Raw genomic sequence first — 25240 nt, 5'->3', positions numbered from 1 at the left:
ATATATATATGCATATATATATATATATATATATATATATGCATATATATATATAAGTCATTCTTGTGAATGGTACAACTATTATGACAAATGAAAGGGATATACATAGGTTGTGAATGCCTGTATAAATTAACTGATGTAAAGATATAAAATATAAATAAGAGATATAAAGGGAGGGATATGAGGGAAGTAGTAAGGAGGTTGTAGAAAAGGGTAAATTACACCAAAGGAAGTGGCAAAAAAACATATTATAGTAGAGGGAAAGAAGGGAGGGAGAAGAGCAGTATTTGAGCTTTACTGTCATCTGATCTAGTTCAAGAAGGGAATAACATACTCTGATAAGTTTAGAAATCTAACTTGTCCTACGGGAAGTGGGACGGAAAGGGGGGAAAAAGGGAGGGGGGAGGGCAGAAGGAAGAGGATAAGTAGCAAGTGGGTAACGGTAAGATAAGGGAGGGGAATAAAGAGGGAGGGTTAACTGAGGAAAGTGGCGGTCAAAAGCAAAACTTTGTTGGGGAGGAGAAGGGGAAAGGGAGAAATAAAAGCATAAACAGGGGGAATTAGGATGGAGAAAAACACACAGATAGAAATCATAACCCTGAACGTGCAGGGGATGAACATTCTCACAAAACAGAAGCAGATAGCAGAATGGATTAAAAACCATAATCCTACAATATGCTGTTTACAAGAAACGCATCTGAAACAGGGGGATACACATAGGGTTAAGGTAAAAGGCTGGAGTAGAATATATTGTGCCTCAGCTAAAGTAAAAAAAGCAGGTGTAGCAATCCTAATCTCAGACAAAGCAAAAGTAAAGATAGATCTAATTAAAAGAGATAAGGAAGGACATTATATCCTGCTAAAAGGCACCATAAACAATGAAGCAATATCATTGCTTAACGTATATGCACCAAGTGGTAAGGCATACAAATTCTTAGAGGAGAGGTTAAGGGAGTTACAGGAAGAAATAGACAGCAAAACTATAATATTGGGAGACCTCAACCTGCCCCTTTCTGAACTTGATAAATCTAACCTCAAAATAAATAAGAAAAAAGTTAAGGAGGTAAACAGAATTTTAGAAAAGGCACATATGATAGACCTCTGGAGAAAACTGAATGGGGATAAAAAGGAATATACTTTCTTATCAAAAGTACATGGCACATACTCAAAAATTGACCATGTACTAGGGCATAAAAACCTCACAATCCAGTGCAGAAAAGCAGAAGTAGTCAATGCATCCTTTTCAGATCATGATGCAATAAGAATCATTTTTAATAAAGAACCATGGAAAAATAAGCTAAAAACTAATTGGAAACTAAATAATTTAATTCTAAAGAGTGAGTGGGCCAAAGAACAAATCAGAGAAACAATTAATAATTTCATTCAAGAGAATGACAATAATGAAACAACATACCAAAACTTATGGGATGCAGCAAAAGCAGTTCTTGGGGGAAGTTTTATATCTCTAAATGCCTACATGAATAAAATAGGGAAAGAGGAGATCAATGATCTGGGCAGACAGCTGAAAAAGCTAGAAAAAGAGCAAATTGAAAACCCCCAATTAAATACCAAATTAGAAATACTGAAAATCAAAGGAGAGATTAATAAAATTGAAACCAAGAAAACTATTGAATTAATAAATAAAACAAAGAGCTGGTTTATGAAAAAACCAATAAAATTGACAAACCTTTGGCCAATTTGATTAAAAAAAAGAAAGAAGAAAATCAAATTACCAGTATAAAAAATGAAAAGGGTGAGGTCACCTCTAATGAAGAGGAAATCAAAACAATAATTAGGAATTATTTTGCCCAACTATATGCCCATAAATTTGACAACCTTAGAGATATGGATGAATATCTACAAAAACATAAACTGCCCAGGCTAACAGAGAAGGAAGTGAAATTTCTTAATGACCCCATATCAGAAAAAGAAATTGAGCAGGCCATCAACGAACTCCCTAGGAAAAAATCTCCAGGGCCAGATGGTTTTACATGTGAATTCTATCAAACATTTAAAGAACAACTAATTCCAATACTTTGTAGACTATTTGGGAAAATAGGTGAAGAAGGAGTCCTACCAAATTCTTTTTATGACACAAATATGGTACTAATACCCAAACCAGGTAGAGTTAAAACAGAGAAAGAAAATTATAGACCAATTTCTCTAATGAATATTGATGCAAAAATTTTAAATAAAATATTAGCAAAAAGATTGCAGCAACTCATTACGAGAATAATACACTATGACCAGGTAGAATTTATTCCAGGAATGCAAGGCTGGTTCAATATTAAGAAAACTATTAGCATAATTGACCATATCAACAACAAAACTAGCAGAAACCATATGATCATCTCAATAGATGCAGAAAAAGCCTTTGACAAAGTACAACACCCATTCCTATTAAAAACACTAGAAAGCATAGGAATAAGTGGAACCTTCCTCAAAATTATAAATAGCATCTACCTAAAACCATCAACAAGCATTATTTGTAATGGGGATAAACTAGATGCATTCCCAATAAGATCAGGGGTGAAACAAGGATGTCCATTATCACCCTTATTATTCAATTTGGTACTAGAAACATTAGCTGTAGCAATAAGAGAAGAAAAAGAAATTGAAGGAATTAGAATAGGAAAAGAAGAAACTAAATTATCACTTTTTGCAGATGATATGATGATTTATCTAGAGAATCCTAGAGAATCAAGTAAAAAACTACTTGAAATAATAAACAACGTTAGCAAAGTTGCAGGATATAAAATAAACCCACATAAATCCTCAGCATTCCTATACATTACTGACAAAGCCCAACAGCAAGAGATAGAAAGAGAAATTCCATTCAAAGTTACTGAAGGCACTATAAAATATTTGGGAGTCTATTTGCCAAGACAAACCCAGGGCCTATATGAACATAACTATGAAACACTTTTCACGCGAATAAAATCAGATCTAAATAAATGGAGAAATATCAGTTGCTCACGGTTAGGCTGAGCTAATATAATAAAAATGACAATTCTACCTAAATTAATCTATCTATTCAGTGCCATACCAATCGAACTACCAAAAAATTTTTTTACTGAGCTGGACAAAATAATAACAAAATTCATTTGGAAAAACAAGAGGTCTAGAGTATCTAGGATATTAATGAAAAGACATGCTAGAGATGGTGGTTTAGCCACACCAGATATTAAACTGTACTACACAGCAGCAGTCATCAAAATTGCCTGGTACTGGTTAAGAAACAGGGGTGTGGATCAGTGGAATAGGATAGGTACACAAGTAGGTGAAATCAACAAGTTTAGCAATCTACTCTTTGATAAACCCAAAGAAGCCAGTTTCTGGGCTAATAATTCACTATTTCACAAAAACTGTTGGGAAAATTGGAAAATGGTAGGGCAAAAACTGGGCATAGACCAATATCTTAAACCATATACCAAAATAAAGTCAAAATGGGTTCATGATTTAGGAGTAAAAGTTGATACTCTAAGTAATTTGGGAAAGCAAGGAATAGTTTACTTATCAGATTTGTGGAAAAGTAAAGAATTCATGACCCAACAAGAGATAGAGAGCATTACAAAATGCAAAATAGATAATTTTGATTATGTCAAATTGAAATGTTTTTGTACAAAAAAAGCCAATGCAACAAGAATTAGGAGGGAAGCAGAAAATTGGGAGAAAATCTTTGCAACTAGTATCTCTGATAAAGGCCTCATCTCTAAAATATACAGGGAGCTAAGCCAAATATATAGGAATACAAGCCATTCCCCAATTGAGAAATGGTCAAAGGATATGAACAGGCAGTTCTCAGAGGAAGAAATTAAAGCTATCTACAGGCATATGGAAAAATGCTCTGGATCACTACTGATTAGAGAAATGCAAATCAAAACAACTCTTAGATACCACATCTCTCCTGTCAGATTGGCTAAAATAACAAATCAGGAGAATGATAAATGCTGGAAAGGATGTGGGGAAATTTGAACATTGTTGCATTGCTGGTGGAGTTGTGAGCTGATCCAGCCATTTTGGAGGGCGGTGTGGAACTATGCCCAAAGGGCTATAGAAATATTCATACCCTTTGACCCAGTAATACCACTTCTAGGGTTGTATCACAAAGAAATCACGCAAGCGGGAAAAGGACCCATATGTACAAGAATATTTATAGCAGCTCTCTTTGTGGTAGCCAAGAATTGGAAATCAAAGGGATGCCCATCAATTGGGGAATGGCTGAACAAGCTGTGGTATATGAAGGTGATGGAATACTATTGTGCCATAAGAATGGGGATGATGCAGACTTCATAACAACCTGGAAAAACCTACACGACATAATGCTGAGTGAGCGGAGCAGAGCCAGGAGAACGTTGTGCACAGCCACAGAGATATGGATTCCGTGAGGACCAACCCTGACATACTGCGCTCTTCTCAGCAATCTAAAGGGCAAGGACAACTCCAGGGGACTCAGGATGGAGAATGCTATCTTCATTCAGAGAAAGAACTGCGAAGATTGAATACAGACTGAGGCACACTACATGCTCGCCTTTTCTGCTTCTCTTTTGTTTTTGTTTTTGGGGTTTTTTTTTTTGGTTCTGTTTCTTCTTTCTCATGATTCATTCCATTGGTCAAAATTCTTCTCCACGACTTGACTAGTGCATAAATTCATTCAATACGAAGTTATACATGACAGTTATATGAGACTTCATGCCGTCTTGGGGAGGGAAGGGGGAGGGAGGGGAGAAAAACTGGAACTCAAAACTATGTAGAACCGTGTGTGGTAAACTAAAAATAAATAAAGAAATTGATTAAAAAAAATCTCCTTAAACGGGATAGAAAAATTGTTAGGAAGAATTTCCTAAGAAAAGTACTGGACAAGAATCTAAGAGAATTATTTCAAGGAAATGGGGTTAGATGTGACCTAGTTTTCTTCCGGTTTTATAATTCTGCTGAGTTTCTAATGTTTTTATTTTTCAGCCAACCAGTTCCTCTGGAGTCCCTTATTGCTATATCACCAAATATTATTATACTGCCTCTAACATTCAGAGTACACCAGCAGGCCTAACAGCAACTATCTCCCGAATGCCTGGAGACAGCCACTATCCTTCTACTCCCATAGACGAGCTTCGCTTGGAGGTGACTTTCCATACAAACAACATGCTGCAGTTCAAGGTATGTTCAGCTTAGGACTCTTGTTAACAGAGAGGTTTGTAGGAATCAGCAATATTTATTCAATTAGCAACTCAATCACCTAGCACTTACTGTGTAGTTACTATGTGTTAGGCAGTGTGCTAACCTGTGGGGATAAAAGGAAAGGCAAAAGCAATTCTTGAGCTCAGGGAATTTAAAATATAATTGATGAGACAACTTGGTCATAAACTCATTTAGTATCCACTATGTGCAAGGTGCTCTGCGGGGCTTGGAAGTGTCAGAAAAGAAAACTAGCTATGAGGCAGGAAATTTTAAGTATGATGGGAGTGGTTTAAATTGTTGAGGCTATGAGAGGTTTGAAAGAAAAAGCAAACACTTGGTTCTTGGGTTGTCATGGTGGACATGGTATTTTTTTCCCTCACCGAAGGTTCAGTTACATTATGATAGGTAGAGAAGTGACGGAACACTGGTAATAGTATTTTGACATGGAATTCTACAATTTTTTACTTGAACAAGAAGTGAATCACACATGAAACCCCCTTTTTCTTCAATTGGGCCGTCTTCTTAATCTCTTCCTACCTCAGTCTCATCATGCAAGAGACAACCGAATTCTCACCTCTGCTTCATAGATCTTCTGAGAGGCAGTGTACCATAACAGATAGAGCACTGTACTTGGTGTCATGAAGACATCCATTTAAATCTCCTTCCTCATATTGAGTAGAAGCCTTACCTTTGTGAAGCCACTTAACTTCCATTTCTTTATCTGTAAAATGGGATTGTTAATCCTTAGGGTATTTCCCTGTTTGGATTGTGATTGACCTCAAGTGAGGTAATGTATGGAAAGATTTGTGAAAAGTATGAAATGCTCTATATCTATTATTCACTATTGTCACCCCCTTCCCTTTAATTTTTTCCAACCATATTCATATGAGGTATGCAAATGCTTCTTGTATACATTGTGGTACACTAGGCACTGGTTAAGAGAGGCATGAATGACCTGATTTCCATCAAGGAGCTCATAATCTGTTACTGTTACATAGACCAATAAACATTCCCTGGGACTCTACGCCCAGTTCCCCAAATAAAGTTTCATCTCTAAATTAGTCTTTGGAAAGGCCAAACTTGATAATGCAGGCAGCAGAGTAAAACATCTGATTTGGAGGGTGGTTCTACTAAAATTATCTGCCTAAGGTGAAGTTCATATCCTTGTTTGCTGAGTAGACACATCATAGGATCATAGATCTAGAAGTAGAAAGGACATTAGAGATTACATGTGGAAGACACAGATCTTTTGGCCTTAGTTGCATCTGTACAATGAGGTTTGCATTACAGAACTTCTAACTTCACCGGAATGAATGGATGAATGAAAGGATACTTATTACGTATTTAGTATATGCCAAGCACTGGGGCTACGCTCAAGGACCTTACAGTCTCGTTGTAGTAACACTTGTTGCTCTGAACACTATAGGTAATCTAGTAAGACTTTTAGGGTGACAAATAAATTATAGTTCATTGTAGAGCTACTAAGGGGCCTTATCAGCCTTTCCATTAAAACAAAGGGGTTAATGTACACTGGAAAAGTGGAAATTGAATGATAGTACTCCTTTTTTTAATTTTTGGAGTGGGGAAGGCAGGGTAGTTGGAATTAAGTGTCTTACCCAAAGTCACACAGCTAGTAAGTATGTCAAGTGTCTGAGGCCAGATTTGAACTCAGGTCCTCCTGACTCCAGGGCCAGTGCTCTAATCACTGTGCCACCTAGCTGCCCCCCAATAGTACTCCTCTTGCCATGCATGGATTATTTCAGGAATAAAAGCTGATTGAGCCTCCACAACCATGGAATCATGTCAGCATTCAATTGGTAGAACCTGATTCTAGGAGCACAGATGTGTTAGCCCCAAGTTATTTATGGAGACAACGGTTTTCTGTTTCCTAGATCGATGATCCCAACAACAAAAGGTATGAAGTCCCAGTGCCTTTAAATATTCCAAGCTCCCCCATCAGCCAACCTGAAAATCTTCTGTATGAGGTGACCATCAAGGAAAACCCATTTGGAATTGAGATCCGCCGAAAAAGCACAGGCACTGTGATGTAAGTATTTTTCTGCTCCATATGTATGGGCATAAGTGGGCAATCCACATTTTGACTTGACCCTGATTTCTGAAATCATGGAATGAGCTACTGGGTTTTCTCACCACCAAAAGATGACCTGGATTTAACAAATGACTTGACATGCCTTGGCTTTGGTTTCTTAATCCATACAGTGAAGCAATTTTATCAGAGAATGTATAAGGTTCCTTTCAAGTGTAATGTTTTCCATGACTCCATTCAAGGATTCCATGATGATGGAATATTACTATTGGAAGAAACCTATATTGTCTCTTCTATTTCCATATGCATTATCTGTATAAATTCGTGAAATATGTTAACACCCTTTAGATGTGTGACCTATGAGTGCGACTGAATCTGTCAGGAAGAGACCTGGAAGTATATATGTGTGTGTGTGTGTGTGTGTGTGTGTGTGTGTGTGTGTGTGTGTATATGTATGTGTATACACACACACACACACACACACATATATATACATATATATAATATTTATGTATATGTATATATATGTGTATATATGTATAGGCCCTCACTTTAAGGTTTTATGGACAAATTCTGCTTTTGTCAATTTCTTCATCACTAAATGTTTTTTAAACTATGTGTGATTTGTGTCCAGAGTGGGAGAAAGTTTAAAAATAAAAAAGGATTTTTTTTCATTCTACCAAGTAAAAGACCCAGAAAATCACTATGCATTATTATTTGTCATGAGAAAAATGTGAAAATCGTTCACCAGATGTAGAGAAGACAACTCTATCATAAGGTTAAGCTGTGAGATTAGGCATTGTACATGCCCAGATGCAGGGAAGACCTAGACCGAATACTCCTGGGGTTTCTTCCAAATGGAAGCTGTAGAACATGATGAAAAGACCAATTTTTTCATAATCCAGAGAGAAAAAGCCAAATGAGTACCAATTTGTGCCAACAAAGTAACAACAGTAATAAACTGGATCTTTCCAGGCACCATTTTCTCTAGTCCTCAAGTTTACCAGAAACTTGAATGAATTCCCCAGAGCTCTTGGGTTTATTGCATGTTGTTAAGTTGGACCTGTTGTAAAAAGACCAACGTGAGTTTCCCTGAGAAACAGCTGGTGTGCCCTAATTAAGCAGGTAATGGTAGGGTAGAGAAAGGGTAGGGAAAAGAAGGGGGGAGCAGGATAAGAGAGTAGATGTAACTAGATTTCTGTTTGAGGGATTGGGCTATTTAATAAATTCATGTATAATATTAATAACAATGATAACAACTAACATTAATGTCATGCTTACTCTGGACCAGGCATTGGGCTCAGCACTTTGCATTTATTATCTCATTTGAACCTTACAACAACCCTTGGAGTTAGGTGCTATTACTACCCCCATTTACAGATGAGAAAACTGAAGTAAACAGTGGTTAAGTGACTTGCCCAGGGTCACACAGCTAGTTAGTGTCACAAGTCAGATTTGAACTCAAGGTTTCTTGACTCCCAGCCAGGCCCTCTATACACTGGGTCATGTAGCTGCCAGGTCTGGCATTTAATCCACTGCATTACCTAGCTGCCTCAAGTATATTTGATTGTGTTGACCTAGTACTATTCATTGTGTTGTTCTCTAGTAGTGTTGTTTCTTTATCTAGATTATGAGCTTCCTACGGATAGGAACTATTTCTACTTTTTTTGTTGTTGTATTATCCTAGGTTTTTCTACTGTACCAAGGCCCCTTGCTCACATCTAAAAGCCATTTCCTGTAACTACCTGTAGTCCTGTCAGCCAAAGAAACAGATGCTTCAGAAACTTTGTCCTTAAGTCTAGTAAATGAACCTTTGTGAGAGTCTTGATCTGTTCTTGTGTTTCAGTTGGGATTCCCAGGTCCCTGGCTTTACCTTTAATGACATGTTCCTACGTATCTCCACCCGCCTCCCATCTCATTACATCTATGGCTTTGGAGAAACTGAGCACACGACCTTCCGGAGGAACCTGAACTGGCACACATGGGGCATGTTTTCTCGAGACCAGCCCCCAGGGGTATGTGTTCACAACTGGAGTATTATGTGGCTTGTAGCTATTCATACATATTGTTTTCTTTGGCCCTATTTCAGTTTATCCAAGTTCGTGTTTGTCTTTTATTTTTGAGACCACATTATAAAGGACTTTATTTTTATTTTAATTTTTAGTTTACAACATTCGGTTCCACATAATTTTGAGTTCCAGATTTTCCTCCCTCACTCCCCAAGACGGCATGGAATCCCATATAGCTTCCACGTATAACTTCGCATCATGTTTGTCTTTTGAGGGTAGTTATGAATGTGTTTAATCAAATTATAAATACATATTGAGTTGAATCATCCTCTCTTTATTCATTTTCCTTGAGACGTTGAACCTCCCCCAAGGAAGGTTATGGATCCAGCTTTATTATCCATTTTCATTTGTGTTTTTTTTGTGTGTAAACCATGGCTGATCTCTTTTCAACTGCTGCCCTAGTATAAGCTGAATTCCTATGGTGTGCACCCCTACTACATGGGTCTGGAAGAGGATGGCAATGCCCATGGAGTGCTCCTGCTGAACAGCAACGCCATGGGTAAGATGAAGGCTTCTTTTCCGACCCCACTTAATTTAAGACTTCTGGGAGATTTCTGAATAGGAGAGTCCCAGTAGAAATCTAAGTAAAATTCAGTACACATTTATGAAGCTCTTGATATGGACAAATCACTGGACTCATTATCAACAACAATAGAGAAATAAAAGACCACATGGTCCGTACTCTCAGGCTCTCTTTAATCTAAAAGTGGAGACAAGATACGTATGTGTGTGTGTTTGTGTGTGTGCTAAGGACAGAAAGGAGGTATGAAGAAGGGGCTATAAAATTTAGAGAAGGGAGAAAACACTTGGCCTCCCAGGAGTGAGGAGCTAAGAAGAGTGAGAGAGCACAATTGGTATCTTGAAGGGTGAGGTAGGATTGAAGATGTTGACATGTTACATGCAAGAGGAAAAAGGGCACTTTCGACAGAGAATAATTTGAACAAAAGCAGGGAAATGGGAAAATATTGCATGTTGTATCAGAGAATGATCAATTTATACCTGAAAGAGACTTTGGAGGTCATTGATCCAATCCTCTCCTTTTACAGAAGAGAAAAGTGAGGATTTTTTGGAGTGACCTACGTTTAATAACACGAGTAGGAAGGGGATAGTCAGTGTTGGAGCGCTGGTCTTTTGACTCAAAATTCAGGTTTCTTTGCATTTTGAATGCAGCATAACGTGAATGAGTGACTAGACGAGTTCAGGTTTGATGACTAGGTAATGGGGATAATACTGGCATCAGTAATAATAATTAGAAGAAAAAGAAACATGGGAAGGGGAAGGTGATGGGATTTCTTTGGCAGTACTGAATTTCAGGTGTCTCAAGGTTTTCCTTGTGTGGAATGTCCAATAGTCAGAAGCATTGCATGTCCAGAACCCAAGACGGCTGGCAATTTGGATTTTGAAGCCATCCACATTTAGCTTGTGGAACTAGATGGAGAAGTTAATGCATACAGAAAGTCTGCAGGCAAATTTCAGTTCTGTATAAGGACAAATGTAACAACAATTAGAGGTTTGAAGGTGGCATGGACTTCTCAAGAGGTGGTCATTTCTGGAAGTCTTCAGAAGGAAACTAGAGGACCTCCTTCCTGTGGGGGGTGATAGGCGATTTCTACTCCTATCTGGATTGGAGAACATGATCTTTAGAGTCTCCTTCAATCTTGTATTCTATGATTCTGGGTCACTGAACACTTATTCTCTGTTTGCAGATGTGACTTTCCAGCCCACCCCTGCCCTGACCTATCGTACTGTGGGAGGTATTCTGGACTTTTACATGGTTTTGGGGCCAACTCCAGAGCTTGTGACTCAACAGTACACAGAGGTAGGAAGTCATGCAATCCTTCATTTGATAATTAAGTGTTTTCTGAGACACTCTAAAGTGTGTAACACTTTATAAGGGACATTTATACATCTACTCGGTATACATCTTGTATATACCCCATTATCTTCATGCCTCATCCCCTTTAGAATGTGGGGTCTTTGAGGGCAGAGACTTTTGCCTTCTTTGGGTCCTCTGTGCTTAGCACCATGCCTGGCCCTTAGTAAATATTTAATAAATGCCTGTTGATTGACTGACTGGTGGTGACCTTACATAGCCTCTATCTTTGTAGCACGCCAGATCCTAATGTTAGAAGGCAATCAAGAGATATCTAGGAAGCCCATTTTGCCACTTCATTATTCTTGAGCTCTTGTAGGGACAATCCCTATGTCATGTGCCCCCTAAGAATCCCAGATTTCTTGAAGGTACACAAATAAAAGTAATAGTGTATGTTGGCTTAGTACCTAAAGATGGTTAAAATGCTCTATACTTACTATCTCTTTGGAAATGGCAGGGATTCCCAGGAATGCTAGCTCCCTAGTTTCAGGTTGTTTGGTCTTACACTTACCCTGAGTCATGAGGCCACCACACAATGAGAGAAAATTGTTTTAGTGATTCTGAACTTGATACCACACATATTTCCTCCCCTGAAGGAATGGAATCTATATCAACTATTTTCTGTCTTTGTTTTCAGTTGATTGGCCGTCCAGTGATGACTCCTTACTGGGCCTTAGGCTTCCAGCTGTGTCGCTATGGATACGAGAGTGATTCTGAAATTGCTGAACTCTATGATGCCATGGTGGCTGCTCAGATCCCCTATGTATGGAGCTTCCCTACCCACCACAGCCTCACCTCTCACTCTACCCCCCAATCCCAGCCTGTGCAATTGTCCTCTGGTCCTCATGGCTTTCATTTCCTCTTCCTCTGGTTTAATTATGCAATTTGAAGTTTTTCTAACATGTTTTCAAGTTAAATGTTTGACATTTTAGGCAGAAGTCCTCAAAAAGTGCCATTTCTGAATTTAATTTTTTAAAGAATTGAATTGGTCAAAACATTATAGAGTTAAGTACAACAGTAGTTCAAATAGTAAGTAACCACAGCAGCTGAAGAAATCTTAGATGCTTGCTAATTTCCACTTGTACATTATGGCTATGGACATGGTTTCCCACAGGAATAATTGGGGTTGACCACCTATATTCTAACTAGCTACAAAAGGACCAGAGTATGAATAGGATAGAGAAGGACCATGCCATCCTGTTTCTGCCAAAGCATTCAATTTCACTTCTAAATGTCATTTCTCTGCATTAAAGTATTGAGAGCAGAAGCACAGGAACCAGGGGATCATAGATTTAGAGTTAAAAGGAAGTTTTCAGGACTTGGAGCCCAACCCCCTGATTTAAAGCTGAGGAAACTGAGACACAGAGAGTTTAACTGACATGGTCAGGATCACCCAGCTAGTAATTATGAGAGCTAGCATTTGAAATCAGGTCCTCTTCACTCAAAAAAAAAAAAAACAAAAAAAAAAACAAAAAAACATGGTCATTCCCAGTATCCGTTAGTGCTGCTTAAAGGAATAAGAACATAGGTACTTCAAAGAATTTTGATTTTATTTTGGAATGAGCCACAGTATTTTTCTGGGAGATTGTTTCTAGAGCGGTTCAATTTGATCTTTTTCAGCTTGATATTAAGATCTCACATACCCCAATCACATTGAAAATAATGGTAGGGTGAAGCAATCTAGGAGTGAGTGTGATTGTTTCCAGGCTGGAATTTTAACTTGATCCTGGAGAGAACGTTTACAGTGGATCTTCGCCACTGCATGAATGAAAAGATCCAGTTACTTTGGATCTATTGTGGTCAAAGTGCTATTTCTCCACTTTCCTTTCCTTTCTCTTCCAGGATGTGCAGTATTCAGACATTGACTACATGGAGAGGCAGCTGGACTTCACCCTCAGCCCCGAGTTTGCTGGCTTTCCCAATCTGATCAATCGAATGAAGGAGGCTGGCATGCGAGTCATCCTCATTCTGGTGCGTGGCTGCGTTAAGATTCCATGATGTCTTCTTGCTTGTTGAGCGTTGATGTTTTCTTTGTCTTTGAGTAATTCTGTCTCTGACACTAGTAACGATCACTCATTGGTTGCAGGACCCAGCAATTTCTGGCAATGAGACTGAGCCATATCCTGCATTCACTCGGGGACTCCAGGAAGATGTGTTCATCAAGTGGCCAGATGACAGCGACATTGTTTGGGGAAAGGTAGAATTTAGGATTAGAGATGTTAATTAGACATGAGTGTGAAGGGATATCAGGGTGTTTGTAGTTTAATGGCTCATTTTTTTCTCATTGTTTCTGTGTATGTGTGAATTATGGCAATTAGGGCCTCAGATGTTTCTGCGAAATAGATTGATTTCAGGATGGTTTAAATTCTCCTCGTGAAATCTCTAAGTTGTGGCCCATCACACATAGGCAAGATTTACTCTAAGGAAATGACCCCCTTTCCTACCTTTCCCCCAGGTTTGGCCTGATTTGCCCGACGTCACTGTCGATGGATCTCTTGACTGGGACACACAAGTGGAGGTAAAGAATTCTTCTGTTGTATGGGCTGTAGAAGCTTTTATAGAAGAGAAGTGGTTTGTCCTGTCCAGATTGTTAAAGGACCATCCTCATGGAGAAGCAACAGTCCTTCCTCTCTTTCTTACTAATGCAGTACTTATCACAATGCCTGAAATGTAGAGTGGTTTGGAAATGTTCTGGTCACTGCCTAAGCATGTCCTGATTTCCAGTTTTCCTTCCACACTTTTTGGAAGCACCTTCCCCAAAGGACCAAACCTTATTTTTCAGTCCTTATCAGGCAGGCCACCTCCATTGGTTCTCAATATCCTCTCAAAAGGCATTAGTGCATAGCAGCTAGGTGGTGCAAGGGCAGCAAGGTGGTGCAGTGGATAGTACCCTGGACCTCGAGTCAGGAAGACCTCACTTTAAATTTGGCCTCAGAGCCGCACTATCTGTGTACCCCTGGACAAGCTAGTCAAGCCTGTTTGCCTCAGCTTCCTCATCTGAAAAATGAGATAGAAAAGGAAATGGATAGTACTCCAGTATCTTTGCTAGGAAATCCCTAAATGGAGTCACAGAGAGTGAAGCATGACTGAAATGAATGAGCAACAACTACAACTTGTGGATTATATATTGACACAGGAACAAAGAACTCCCCTAAATAATGTGTATAGGCAGATAAGGTCTATCAGACAGAGGTAGGAGTCCTTTTGTTACAGTTGGGCAGTCAATCCACAGCCTCAGATTTATCTTTATGCCTCTTTGATAAGTAATTGATTTGTGATCCTGTGGATTCTATTAAACTAAGAATTGTTTTGAAAATGATTTGAACTTTTTCACAAGTTATCTCCATGCAGTAGCACAATTTCAAAAAACAAGTATCAAAGAGTTATTTGCCAATGGCCTGATCAGTCTGTTTGTTGGTTGCATTTCATCTTTACAGATATATAGAGCTCATGCTGCTTTCCCAGACTTTTTCCGTAATTCAACAGTCACGTGGTGGAAGCGGGAATTGCTAGAACTCTACAACAATCCCACTGATCCAGAGAAGAGCTTGAAGTTTGATGGAATGTGGATTGTAAGTGTGTGTATGTGTGTGTGTCTGTGTGTGTGTGTCTGTGTGTGAATATGCATAAATAAACATGCAAAAATATCCTAAAATATTGTGTATGTTTTCTTATTTTTAAACATATATATGTATAATTGCTCTGCAGTGGAGTGAATCAGTCAGTAAATGACCAAGACGCTCTGGGCACAATTTTACCCTGAGGCTGCCATTTTCTAACAGGGCATCAAACAATCTCTATTTCTATCATACATCCACCATTACTTTATCCTGCAGGGAAGATGCCTAATGTACCTACACAGCAGGGAATTTATCTTTTTCACTGAAGTGAATTCAAGATTTCCCTTGAGATTGTTAGCCTCTCCAGCATGGCCTGAGAGAAAGCAAGGCCCAATCCCTCCAGGTGATCCCCCTTCTGATTAATCAGTCTCACCATGTGATGAGTGCACCAGGTGTAAGCATTTGTCTGTTGTCATCTGGCAGAAGGTAATGACAACATAAGTCATGTATGCGTGTAATACACATATACCCAAAGATTCATTTCGTATTTTTAGGATATGAATGAACCATCAAGCTTTGTGAATGGGGCAGTTCCTCCAGGCTGCAGGGATACCACGCTCAACCATCCTCCTTATATGCCCTGTAAGTACATTTTCTATTGTCAGAATATTACCCAGTGTCAGGATGACCTTTTCAAAGATACCTGGGCTGAGGATTTGCCTTCCTTCATTACTAGCAGGTTGGCATTGGCATGAGAGTATCTCCAAGGACAAACCCATCAGCATTCTAAGCTGTCTTGGTTCATATCATAGGTGTCCATAGAGTAAAGGGTAGATGTACCAGTACACCCTTGGGGAAGCACTTCCACTTAGCCAATCTCTAAATCCCTTCCAGTTCTCAATCCAATGGTCTGTGCAATGCGCTCAGAATTCATTTTTTCAGTTTTCTGTTCCCTACTGAACACTATAACCTGTTGTTCAAAACTTCCCATCTTCTAGCTCTGACTTGCTAATCTATCCCAAACTCCTATTCCACCCTGTCTCATCCCCTCAGCTCCAGCCACCTCCTTCTCTGCCACCACCAGATGGGAAGTAGGGGGACTCTCACATCATTGCATCTGTTTCCTCAGATCTGGAGGATAGAAGCAGCGGCCTGAGCAGTAAGACCCTGTGCATGGAAAGTCAGCAGTTCCTGCCTGATGGAAGCCCAGTGCGACACTATGATGTACACAGTCTCTATGGCTGGTCCCAGACAAAGCCCACATATGAGTAAGTCCCTGCCTCCCTCTCCCTGAGGCCCATGCAACAAATGAAAAGAACTGGAGTTTCCAATGAATGAAATTGCCAGTCCAATTCCTATCTTGAGTATCTTTTTTATGTTTAGGAAATACACATTGGTCAAAATTATTCTAAAGGACACATTGTTAGCACAGTGAATGTATTCACAAGCTAAAGTAAATTATGCTGCTCATTTTCCCCAAACAGGCATGTGACAAATCATTTTTGTTACCTCATATTTGTAGCTAATGCACCTCCTAGTCTCAGTTTCTTCCTGCCCCAAGTACAGATTGCTTTTACAGGCCCATTTTGCAATCTTGTTCTCCCAGTCATTGGCTGAGAGTAGTCCTCAGCTCTTGGGCTTCACTGCAAGAGCTCCCTGAGAGGGAGAGATCTCTGGCTCTGCCCAGATTGGCTCTCATTTCTTGTTTTTCTTCTGTGATCAGAGCTGTGCAAGAGGCCACAGGAGAGAGAGGAATCGTGATCACGCGCTCAACCTTTCCGTCTTCAGGACGCTGGGCAGGACATTGGCTGGGAGACAACACAGCAGCATGGGACCAGCTCTATAAATCTATCATTGGTAAGTGCTGGGCTTTTCCTGGAGCTTTCCCTTGGAGGGGTGAGAAAACCAGTCTATGATCTCAGTGAGTCTGTAATTTTTCTGGACTCTTGAAGAGAGTAAGAGAGGGCTCAGCTCCCTGACTAGTTAATTGTATCAGTCCATGAATTTCATTGGACATTTCTGCATGATGAGCTCTCTAATTCAATGAGCAGAGAAGGTTAGAGCCTGGTCTAATCTGCCAACTTGCCTCATCCAACATCACTCTGGTTCTCATTGCAGGCATGATGGAATTCAGCCTCTTTGGAATACCCTATGTAAGTCTCACTCGAGTTCCCTTGATCACTTTCAGATTGTTTCAGAAACCCAGAAAATTCTCATTCTCTGTTTTCCCCTTTTGTTCTCAGACAGGAGCTGATATCTGTGGATTCTTTAATGATGCTGAATACGAGATGTGTGCTCGCTGGATGCAACTGGGAGCCTTTTACCCTTTCTCTAGGAACCACAATACAATTGGGCAAAAGGTGAGATACCAGGTTGTGCCTCAAGTCTGCCCTTATGCCAGATCTCCTGCTTCAGTTCCTCCCCCATGACTTAATGGAGCCCTTCTTTTCTGGAAACAACCTCCGTAGTCATCAGTCCTGCCCTTCACAACAAACTGTATAAACTATATTCCTATAGCCAGTGGAGTTTTCTCGAATATCTCACTTCTGCCAGAAACTCAAGAGATAAAGCCTTCAGAGAGCAGCAATCTTTTCTGTTCTGACTCTGGGCAGTTTTCACATTTCTGCCAGGAGGTTACAATGCCACTAATCTTTCACACCTATGGTCTTTGGATGTAACCCACTGCAGTGTAAGAGTGCTGCAGAAGAAATATATGTTTGGTCTGTGCTGCCCATGACATATTTTTATTTCAGGGTCTAACTATTTTTAAGGGCAATTGGGGGCAGGAAAGCAGGGGAAGAAGAATCAGAACATCTTCCCTAGCCAAGGTCAAGGGGGCTGGTAGCCTGGTGAATTAGGAAGCAAGGCATGGAAGACTGAGCAGTTTCCCTGTGTAGTAGAGGGTAGCCTTCTAGTTTTCTGGCCAGTTTCCCAGTGAAGTGAGGTGAAGGGTTTGGTATGAGTATTCCCTCCTTCTGCTTCTAGAGACAAGACCCTGTGGCTTGGAATTCCACCTTTGAGGATCTTTCAAGAAATGTCCTTCAGACAAGATACACACTGTTGCCTTATCTCTACACCCTGATGCACATGGCCCATGTAGAAGGCAGCACTGTTGTCCGGCCCCTCCTTCATGAGTAAGTGCCCACTCTGGGTCTCACGGTCCTGTGTTGGATTCCATTTTGAAATTCATTTGGGAGCTCTTTTTGTGTTACCTGCCCCAATTAGAATTTGAGGTCCTTGAGAAGAGGGCCAGTCTTTCTTTTCTGTTTGCTTCCCCACTGCCTTGCATGGAGTGAGCACTTAATCAGTGTATTGTTCCTTCATTAATTCATTCTGAAATGAAGTATATTCCTTAGGTATAGAGGCAGCCTATGGAAACAAGCATGAACCTTGGAGTCAGAAGATCTGTTTGTTGCTGTTGTTGTGGATCTCAGCTATGACAATAGCTTGGGACCAGGAGCAAACCACTTATTCTCTCTGAGGCTCAGTTTTCTTATCTGTAAAGTGGGCACAATAATAAGGGCACTTCCCACGTCATAGGTTTGCTATGAAGAAAGCAATCTGCAAACCTTAAAGCACTATATAAATATGTGAGGGTTTTGGTTAAAATTTTTACTCTTTTAAAAGATTACTATTAGGTAGGAACATCTGATAATCCAAAAGTCTTTCCTTTTTGGTTTAGTGATGTTGTGAATCATATTTTCCTTTTTGAAACAAGAATTTGATTTCCTTTTTATGATGGCAAAGAACTAAATTTAGTTTAAAACATATCCTGAAAATCTGCATAATAGTAGGAAAAAGATCTGGGCCTAGAAAATACGGCGAAGTCACCTTGATATTTCAAATCCACCATCATTAATATCCTTACCTGTGCCTGATTGAAGCAGACCTGGAGGAAGAAGGAAAGACACAAAAGGAAAAGAAGTTGGCCTTTTGTTGAGGGGAGCCCAAGGCCCCTGGAGATTTGTCCAAATCATGAAATTGAACTGATTTCTTCAGTCTCTTTGAGCACTAACTTCAGGGATCCAATGGCCAGAGAGAACAATGTCCATATTGTTTACTTGTGGCACTATGTTTCTCCGTTCAGGTTTGTGGAAGACAAAGAAACCTGGGACATATTCCTTCAATTCTTGTGGGGTCCAGCCCTCTTAGTCAGCCCTGTTCTGGAACCTGTGAGTATGGATTCTCCTGAACCTATATAAGATCCAAACTGAGATACAATATTGAGCAGAAGAATTGGGCCTGAGCTTTGCATTCTGAGTGGTAGGGTTTAGTCCTTGTGTTGGCATTAAATTATTCTGCATTTTGAAATCATTCTCAATATTTCAATTTCCTTATCTGTAAAAGGAATGATATTTCCACATACCCTGAAGTCGTGGAGTCATTGGAAGACTATCAAGAAATGATAAATCCACAGGATATTTGCTTTTGAATACTCTTAAATGGAGCAATTATTAATCATGTTAATCCTTCTAGGGAATTTTGATCAATTTGTCCATATATTTATTCCATTTTAAAAAACCCCACAACAACCATTTAATTTATTGTAGAATACCTGGAGTGTGACTGCCTACTTCCCCAGTTCCAGTTGGTATGACTATTATACGGTAAGTGTGTTTGATGGGACATAGGATCTCATGGTTTCTCTGTTCAAATTAGGGTGAAAGTTCTGGGTGTGGAATGGGCCTTGGCTGGCTAAGGTACCTCATCCAGGAATATTATCAAGATCTGTATGAGGTTTGCCCCATGCAGGTCTTGAATGTTTGACCCTGTCATACTCTGTCATTAATACTCTTTCTTGTTTTCTTGATCTTAAGTTTTGGCTGCTGGGACTTACTCAAAGCAGGATTTGGCACAATACTTGAAGGAGACATTGTGAGCTGAGTGTAGTCATTATATCTCATTTAAGGATGTGAGCTCTGTGAAATGATCAGAACCCTTTTTTGCTAAAAGGGTCTAGAAGTCTTAAGCTCTTTTTGGTCAGGTTAATGCTTCTTTCCTGAATATGACCACTGTTGACCCTTTGTGTAGTCTCTGCCACATAGTAGTTGCCTAATGATGTTAGTGGAGTAATTTGACGTTTGTTCCCTTGTCAATTAAGTAAGAAAATGAGAAAATATGGCTTTTAAGGTCCCTCTTAGTCAGCCCTTATTGAGACCATTCTCAGAGACTTCAAAAGCATCTTTAATGCTTTGCTTTAGTTTAATTAACTTATAATTAAAATTTATTTTAATTTGATTAATTTAAAAATTCTCTAATGCAATTTTCAAAAATGTCCCTGAAGACTAAGTCACCATGGCCAAGGTGGTGGAGGAATAACTCTTCCTACCTTCCACTCCCCCAATGTACTTGATAAGACTGACTTTTCTGTGACGAAAGAGGCTTAAATAAGCAGTGACTTTCCTTTTCCCTGTTCTAGGAATGTAGTCTTTATAAGGTTTTCTAAAGGTGACCTTTTCAAACCCTTTCAAAAGAAGAATTCCAATATCTTTGATCCCATGTTTATCTTCTATCCTGCCTGGGAAGTTAGTTTACTGCATTGGATGAGTAGCCATTGTATGCAAAGCCCTACACTGATTTCTGAGGTTGTCCCTGTGCAAGTCTGAGGACAGGTTCCTGTTCAGGGGGAACTCATAGCTTGAGTTAGAGAGATAGGCTAGGGCTAGGCCCACCATGAAAATGTACTAAGAGCGAAAAGAAAGATCTGTGTAGTACTGTGGTCCTTTTGAAGGTTAAAGTGGGCTTTGCTGAATAATGGGTGTAATTTAGAAAGGCAACATTTGATTGAAAACGGAACAAAAAAGGTAGGAGGAAATGGAGAGAAGAATCCATAGCCAGATAAAGATAGTCAGGAAGTGAGGAGCCATGGTGGGGGACCAAAGGCAGAAACAGCTCTTGTGCTTTCACTTCTAAGTTACTGAGCTATGGTGAGATGCAAGAACTCATTTTTCTCCTGGTCTTCCTCTCAACCACAGGGCTCAGACATTGGAGTGAGGGGACAGTGGAAGAACCTGCCAGCCCCTCTTGACCACATCAATCTACATATCCGTGGGGGCTACATCCTTCCATGGCAAAAACCTGCAAATAACACCCACTACAGGTGAGTGAGGGGAGCCCTTCTTCTGCCCTTTCCAGAGGTGTGACTCAGATTATAATGGTAACTGTATTTGTCCTTTTCTTGAAAAGTAGTGGATAGAGCCTGGAGTTGGAGTCCAAAAGACTTGGGATTCAGCTGACTTTTATGTGTGTGACTTTGGGAAAATCCCACCAACTCCAAGTGCTTCAGGCCTTTCATTATACTTAACCTACCTACCTCACTGGAATTATTTTGCAAATAACAAAAACATTCTAAATCTTAAGGGTTTGTTTAAATGTGAGTCATTATCATTTTTCTCTGGGATTATCATGTTTTGTTTTTTGTCTTTTAAGTTGCTCATTACCAAGAGCATCACAAAGGATGAGGCTCATTTTATTATTTAAGCAGGGGCTTTCTGAGCATCCTTCATTTTCATTGACTGTGTCTTCCAAGCCTGGAATGCTCTCCCTCCTCATCTTTGCCTCTTGGCACTTTTTGCCTCCATTTCACTATGAGCTCCCTGGGAGCAGGGACTTTCCTTTGAATTTCATTGCACCCTCATCACTGAGTGAATGCCTGGCACATAGTGAGCACTGAAAGTTTGTTGACTGACCATTAGATAATATATTATGTGAATGAATGCACCTTGTGATATATTTTATGGGAATACTGCACTATCTACTCCATGACAGATGAAATAAAATGAACCTATGTTGAAAATACCATTTAAACATTTAGAAAGGTCATGATTCATATTCATTTCTGCTCAGTGTACTCTAAGAATCATGGGAAAAATCTCTGAACATAAGTGTCCTTATAGGAGGCATCAGGCATAATCTTTCCACTTAACTGACCTCTACTCTAATTCAGGCCTTTATCACCAATCTCCTAGAGTTTTACAATGCGTTACCAATTGGCCTTCTGCATTCAGACTCTCCCTCTCCTAACTATCCTCCACTTTGTTGCCCAATTGAGAGGAATAAACCATAATTCTGAGGCCCAGTTCTTAGGTTCATAAAGTTTCACTGTCTCCCTCTTAGATTGATTATAAAGTGCTGTGTATAATGTGTAGCATGTAAAGCCCATTTCTATATGGCTCTAGCTTATCTTTCCAAGCTGATTCTGTGTTATTCCACCTCATACCTTCTGTGTACCAACTCAAATAACTTACTTTTTCTCTACATCCAGAAAGTCCATCTCACACCTCAGTGGTGACTTAGAATATAGTCTGTCCCACATGCCTGGAATTGAAGAGGTTAAAGTTTGAGAGGTGCTTGACACCCCAAAATATTGACGCACCAGGTCCTGCGAAAGAATTCAACTCAAGCCTTCTCAGCCAAGGGAAAAGACAAAGTTTATTAAGGATTCACCATAATCGGCTGTCTTAAGAAATCTCCCCACCTTGTGATGCCTGTTTTCACAAGTGGGCCAGATTCAACCTACTGAATTAGATTGAATCTGAGCACCTTCATGGAGGCAAGATGGAGATTATATACACAAAGATTGTAGGAGGGCTTGAGGGGTGGTCTGGGGTGACTAGAGGAGGAGTTTGGGGAGGGTCTTGAGGGGAAGTCTAAGGAGGATAAGGTGGAGTCAGAGTCCAGGAACCTAGAGAATGGAATTAAGGATGGGAAGTAGCTGAAGGCATGGATATCAATAGTATCAAGGCTGGGAAGTAACTGAAGGCATGCATATCTATAGTTAACAATAGAGGGCAAGGTTTAGGCCTAGTGATAATGTGAGGCTATAGTCTCTGGGGAAGGCCAGATCTAGTTGAAAGATTCAAGGACAGTTCAAGGGGGCTCCCAGAGACTGTATTCCAGATTCAAGGGGGTTCCCAGAGACTGTGCCCTCATCAGAATGATCTTATTTGAACCCCTTAGTTTCCCTCATGGCTCATCTCAAGTGTAAGCTCCTATACAAGATCTTTCCTGAATTCTGCAATAACCGGTGTTTCAACCACTACTCCACAACAGGCCCAAAATGTTCTCTTTATTTAGTATTTACTTATCTGTGAAATAGCTATAATATAATACATGCTGTCATACCCTCTTCCCAGGAGGATCTAAGTTCCTTGAATGCAGTAAGCATTTCCTTTTTTTTCCTTTGAACATGGTGCCCTATTCATAATAGTTGCTTAATAAAGGCTTGCCAAATGACTTTTCAAGAGAAGGAGGAGGACTAATTATAATTTCTCATGTTTATAGCCGGAAAAATTCCCTGGGACTGATTGTGGCTTTATCTGACAATGGGAGAGCTGAAGGAGAGTTTTTCTGGGATGATGGACAGAGTATTGGTAAGTTAGATTTTCTTAAGATCAATGGACACCATTCTCTGTCTCTTTCTCTCTCTCTCTCTCTCTCTCTTCCTCCATCCCCCCCTCCCTTTCCCCCTCATGTCTCACTCAGTCTCTCCCTCCTTCTCTTTTCCCTTACTTCATTTCATCCCTCTCTTTTCTCCTCTTATTCCTTATCTCTCATACCTTCCTAACCTGTCTCTTTCATTGCTCCCTTCCTCTATCCTTTCTCTTCCTTTATTTCTTCTTCTTCCTCTATTCTTCCCTTTCTCCATTCTTCACTTCCTTACTGTCTCTTTCTTTCATTTCCTTACTCTCTCCTTCCTTTGCCCTCCCCCTCCCTTGTTTCTTCTCCCTCTATCTCCTTCTTTCATATTGTCTCTTGGCTATGATTCATCTCTTAAAGTTACTTGGAGAATAGAAAAAGTTGTTGGAAATAAAAACAGAGAAAGTAAGCTTGATTTATAACATAACACTTCATCCTCTCCAGCATTTAATTTGATGGCTTTCTCTGGGAGTCAGGAGGCCTTGAGTTCAATTCCCACATGCGGCACACACTGGTTGCATGGCCCTAAGCAAATCACTTAATCTCTAAGTATCCCAGACAACTCTCTAACTCTTAAAGTTGGAAAGAACATGCCAGTCTTGACCGGTAGAGGAAGTGCTTAACCAAGAGCTCTCTCAACTAATGAAAGAACAGACTGACATTACTCTCTTTTAATCATATTTCTAAGGACAATAATTGGAGATCATAGATGTGAAAATTAAGGTTAAGTATGAAAATTAAGGATTAAAGTTGTTTTTTTAATGACCCTGATTTAAGGGTCCCCAATTGTCTCCAAGCAACGATAAAATTGAAAGGAGCAAAGAAATATTGGTTTTTCCTGCCTTCATGGTCTTAACGTTTTACAAATATGAATAATTCAAGTGAAATCAATGCCTGTTCTTCAGCATTCTCACAGATTGGTCTCCTACAATCACAAGCTTCTTTTCAAGAGCTTTAGATTTCTGAAAACCGTTCATGGCACAATGTGGGAGGTGCTGTGTAGTTCCATTGCATTGGGTAAATTTGAGTGTCTTGAAAACACAGAGGATAGGAAGTACCAGGTAGGCTAAGGGCCTCAAAGGTAGTGAAAAGTCAATGGTGTCATGTGTCTCAGGCTGGGCATGATAGGACCCAGTAGAATTCACTCTGTTATCTTGTTGCAGATACATATGAAAGGGGGAATTACTATTTTTCAACCTTCTCTGCTAGTCAGGTGAGTATTATTGGTGCTTTTGACTCTTGGTTCATTTTCTCAGCACAATTAGTGGCACTGACAGCTGATAATAATGGTATGAAGTAAGACCTACCTTATGATAACACTTCTGTGAGCCATGACTTAAGGCTATGACCCATCCTTTTGTCCAAGGCATACAATGACAACTTCCAAAAGAGCCTGTTAGAGCATATTGTCAACTCAAATTAGAGTTGAGAAAGAACTTCTCAGGAACTTCATCTTAATGGAGAATTCACGTTGCAGTAGACCTGGAAGGAGAAAGAACCACTTGCCTTCCCCAATTCCTCCACTCCCTGTCCTCTCTTTCCCTAAACCTGTAACGTTGGTTATTAGATCACTTATCTCTTCATTCACTAGACTCTTTTCTCCTCAGACTTTTTTTTTTGTTGTTGGAAAATTGAGACATTTTCCTTGCCTCAGTTTTGTGGTACTTCTATTTTCCACAGTCTTTCAGAGATCACCTACTGTAGGTTAGTAATCATAAATCTGGTTATTTTAGGCCCTGATGATATAGTTTATCTAGGCTGAGTGAAATGAATTCATTAAAGATAGTAAGTGGTCTCTACCTGTCTGCTTCCTTGTCTTTAGTACTAACCCACTGTTAGTCATTTGTGTTCTGACATTTCCAGTAAAGTCAAATGCTTCATCCTTTTTCTGAGCCTCCCTTTTCTCCCAATACATCTTAAAAGCCAAATGGAATTAAATTTTTTGTCCTCAGACTCTTTGGCAGCCTCAACTATATCATTCCTAATGTTATTTTTACAGAACTGTGCTGCATTCTTTAATTCATCTTCTGTCACTTCAATCTTCCATACATTTCTTTCCAAAATCTAAGTGGATTGGTTAGTTTCCTATGTATCT

At 39.7% G+C, this 25240-nt stretch overlaps 1 protein-coding gene across 1 annotated transcript in view; it reads left to right on the top strand.

Moving 5' to 3' along the window:
* Positions 1–25240, top strand: part of LOC118851010 — a 269319-nt gene that overhangs the window by 207190 nt on the left and 36889 nt on the right. Inside the window, exons 140-160 of the mRNA XM_036760604.1 lie at positions 4963–5157; positions 7071–7225; positions 9072–9240; positions 9697–9793; positions 11001–11113; positions 11805–11930; positions 13010–13138; positions 13254–13364; positions 13623–13685; positions 14605–14739; positions 15282–15369; positions 15857–15995; positions 16451–16584; positions 16846–16880; positions 16971–17087; positions 17713–17861; positions 18815–18899; positions 19278–19334; positions 20703–20827; positions 23011–23099; positions 24309–24358. Of these exons, the coding sequence (XP_036616499.1) occupies positions 4963–5157; positions 7071–7225; positions 9072–9240; positions 9697–9793; positions 11001–11113; positions 11805–11930; positions 13010–13138; positions 13254–13364; positions 13623–13685; positions 14605–14739; positions 15282–15369; positions 15857–15995; positions 16451–16584; positions 16846–16880; positions 16971–17087; positions 17713–17861; positions 18815–18899; positions 19278–19334; positions 20703–20827; positions 23011–23099; positions 24309–24358 (2361 nt within the window). The remainder of the gene's footprint in view (positions 1–4962; positions 5158–7070; positions 7226–9071; positions 9241–9696; positions 9794–11000; positions 11114–11804; positions 11931–13009; positions 13139–13253; positions 13365–13622; positions 13686–14604; positions 14740–15281; positions 15370–15856; positions 15996–16450; positions 16585–16845; positions 16881–16970; positions 17088–17712; positions 17862–18814; positions 18900–19277; positions 19335–20702; positions 20828–23010; positions 23100–24308; positions 24359–25240) is intronic.

Source organism: Trichosurus vulpecula, chromosome 5 (genome assembly GCF_011100635.1).
Source record: "Trichosurus vulpecula isolate mTriVul1 chromosome 5, mTriVul1.pri, whole genome shotgun sequence".
NCBI classification, from domain to species: Eukaryota; Metazoa; Chordata; class Mammalia; order Diprotodontia; family Phalangeridae; genus Trichosurus; species Trichosurus vulpecula.
Note: the sequence above shows the minus strand (reverse complement) of the source record. Positions and strands in the feature narration are given on the sequence as shown.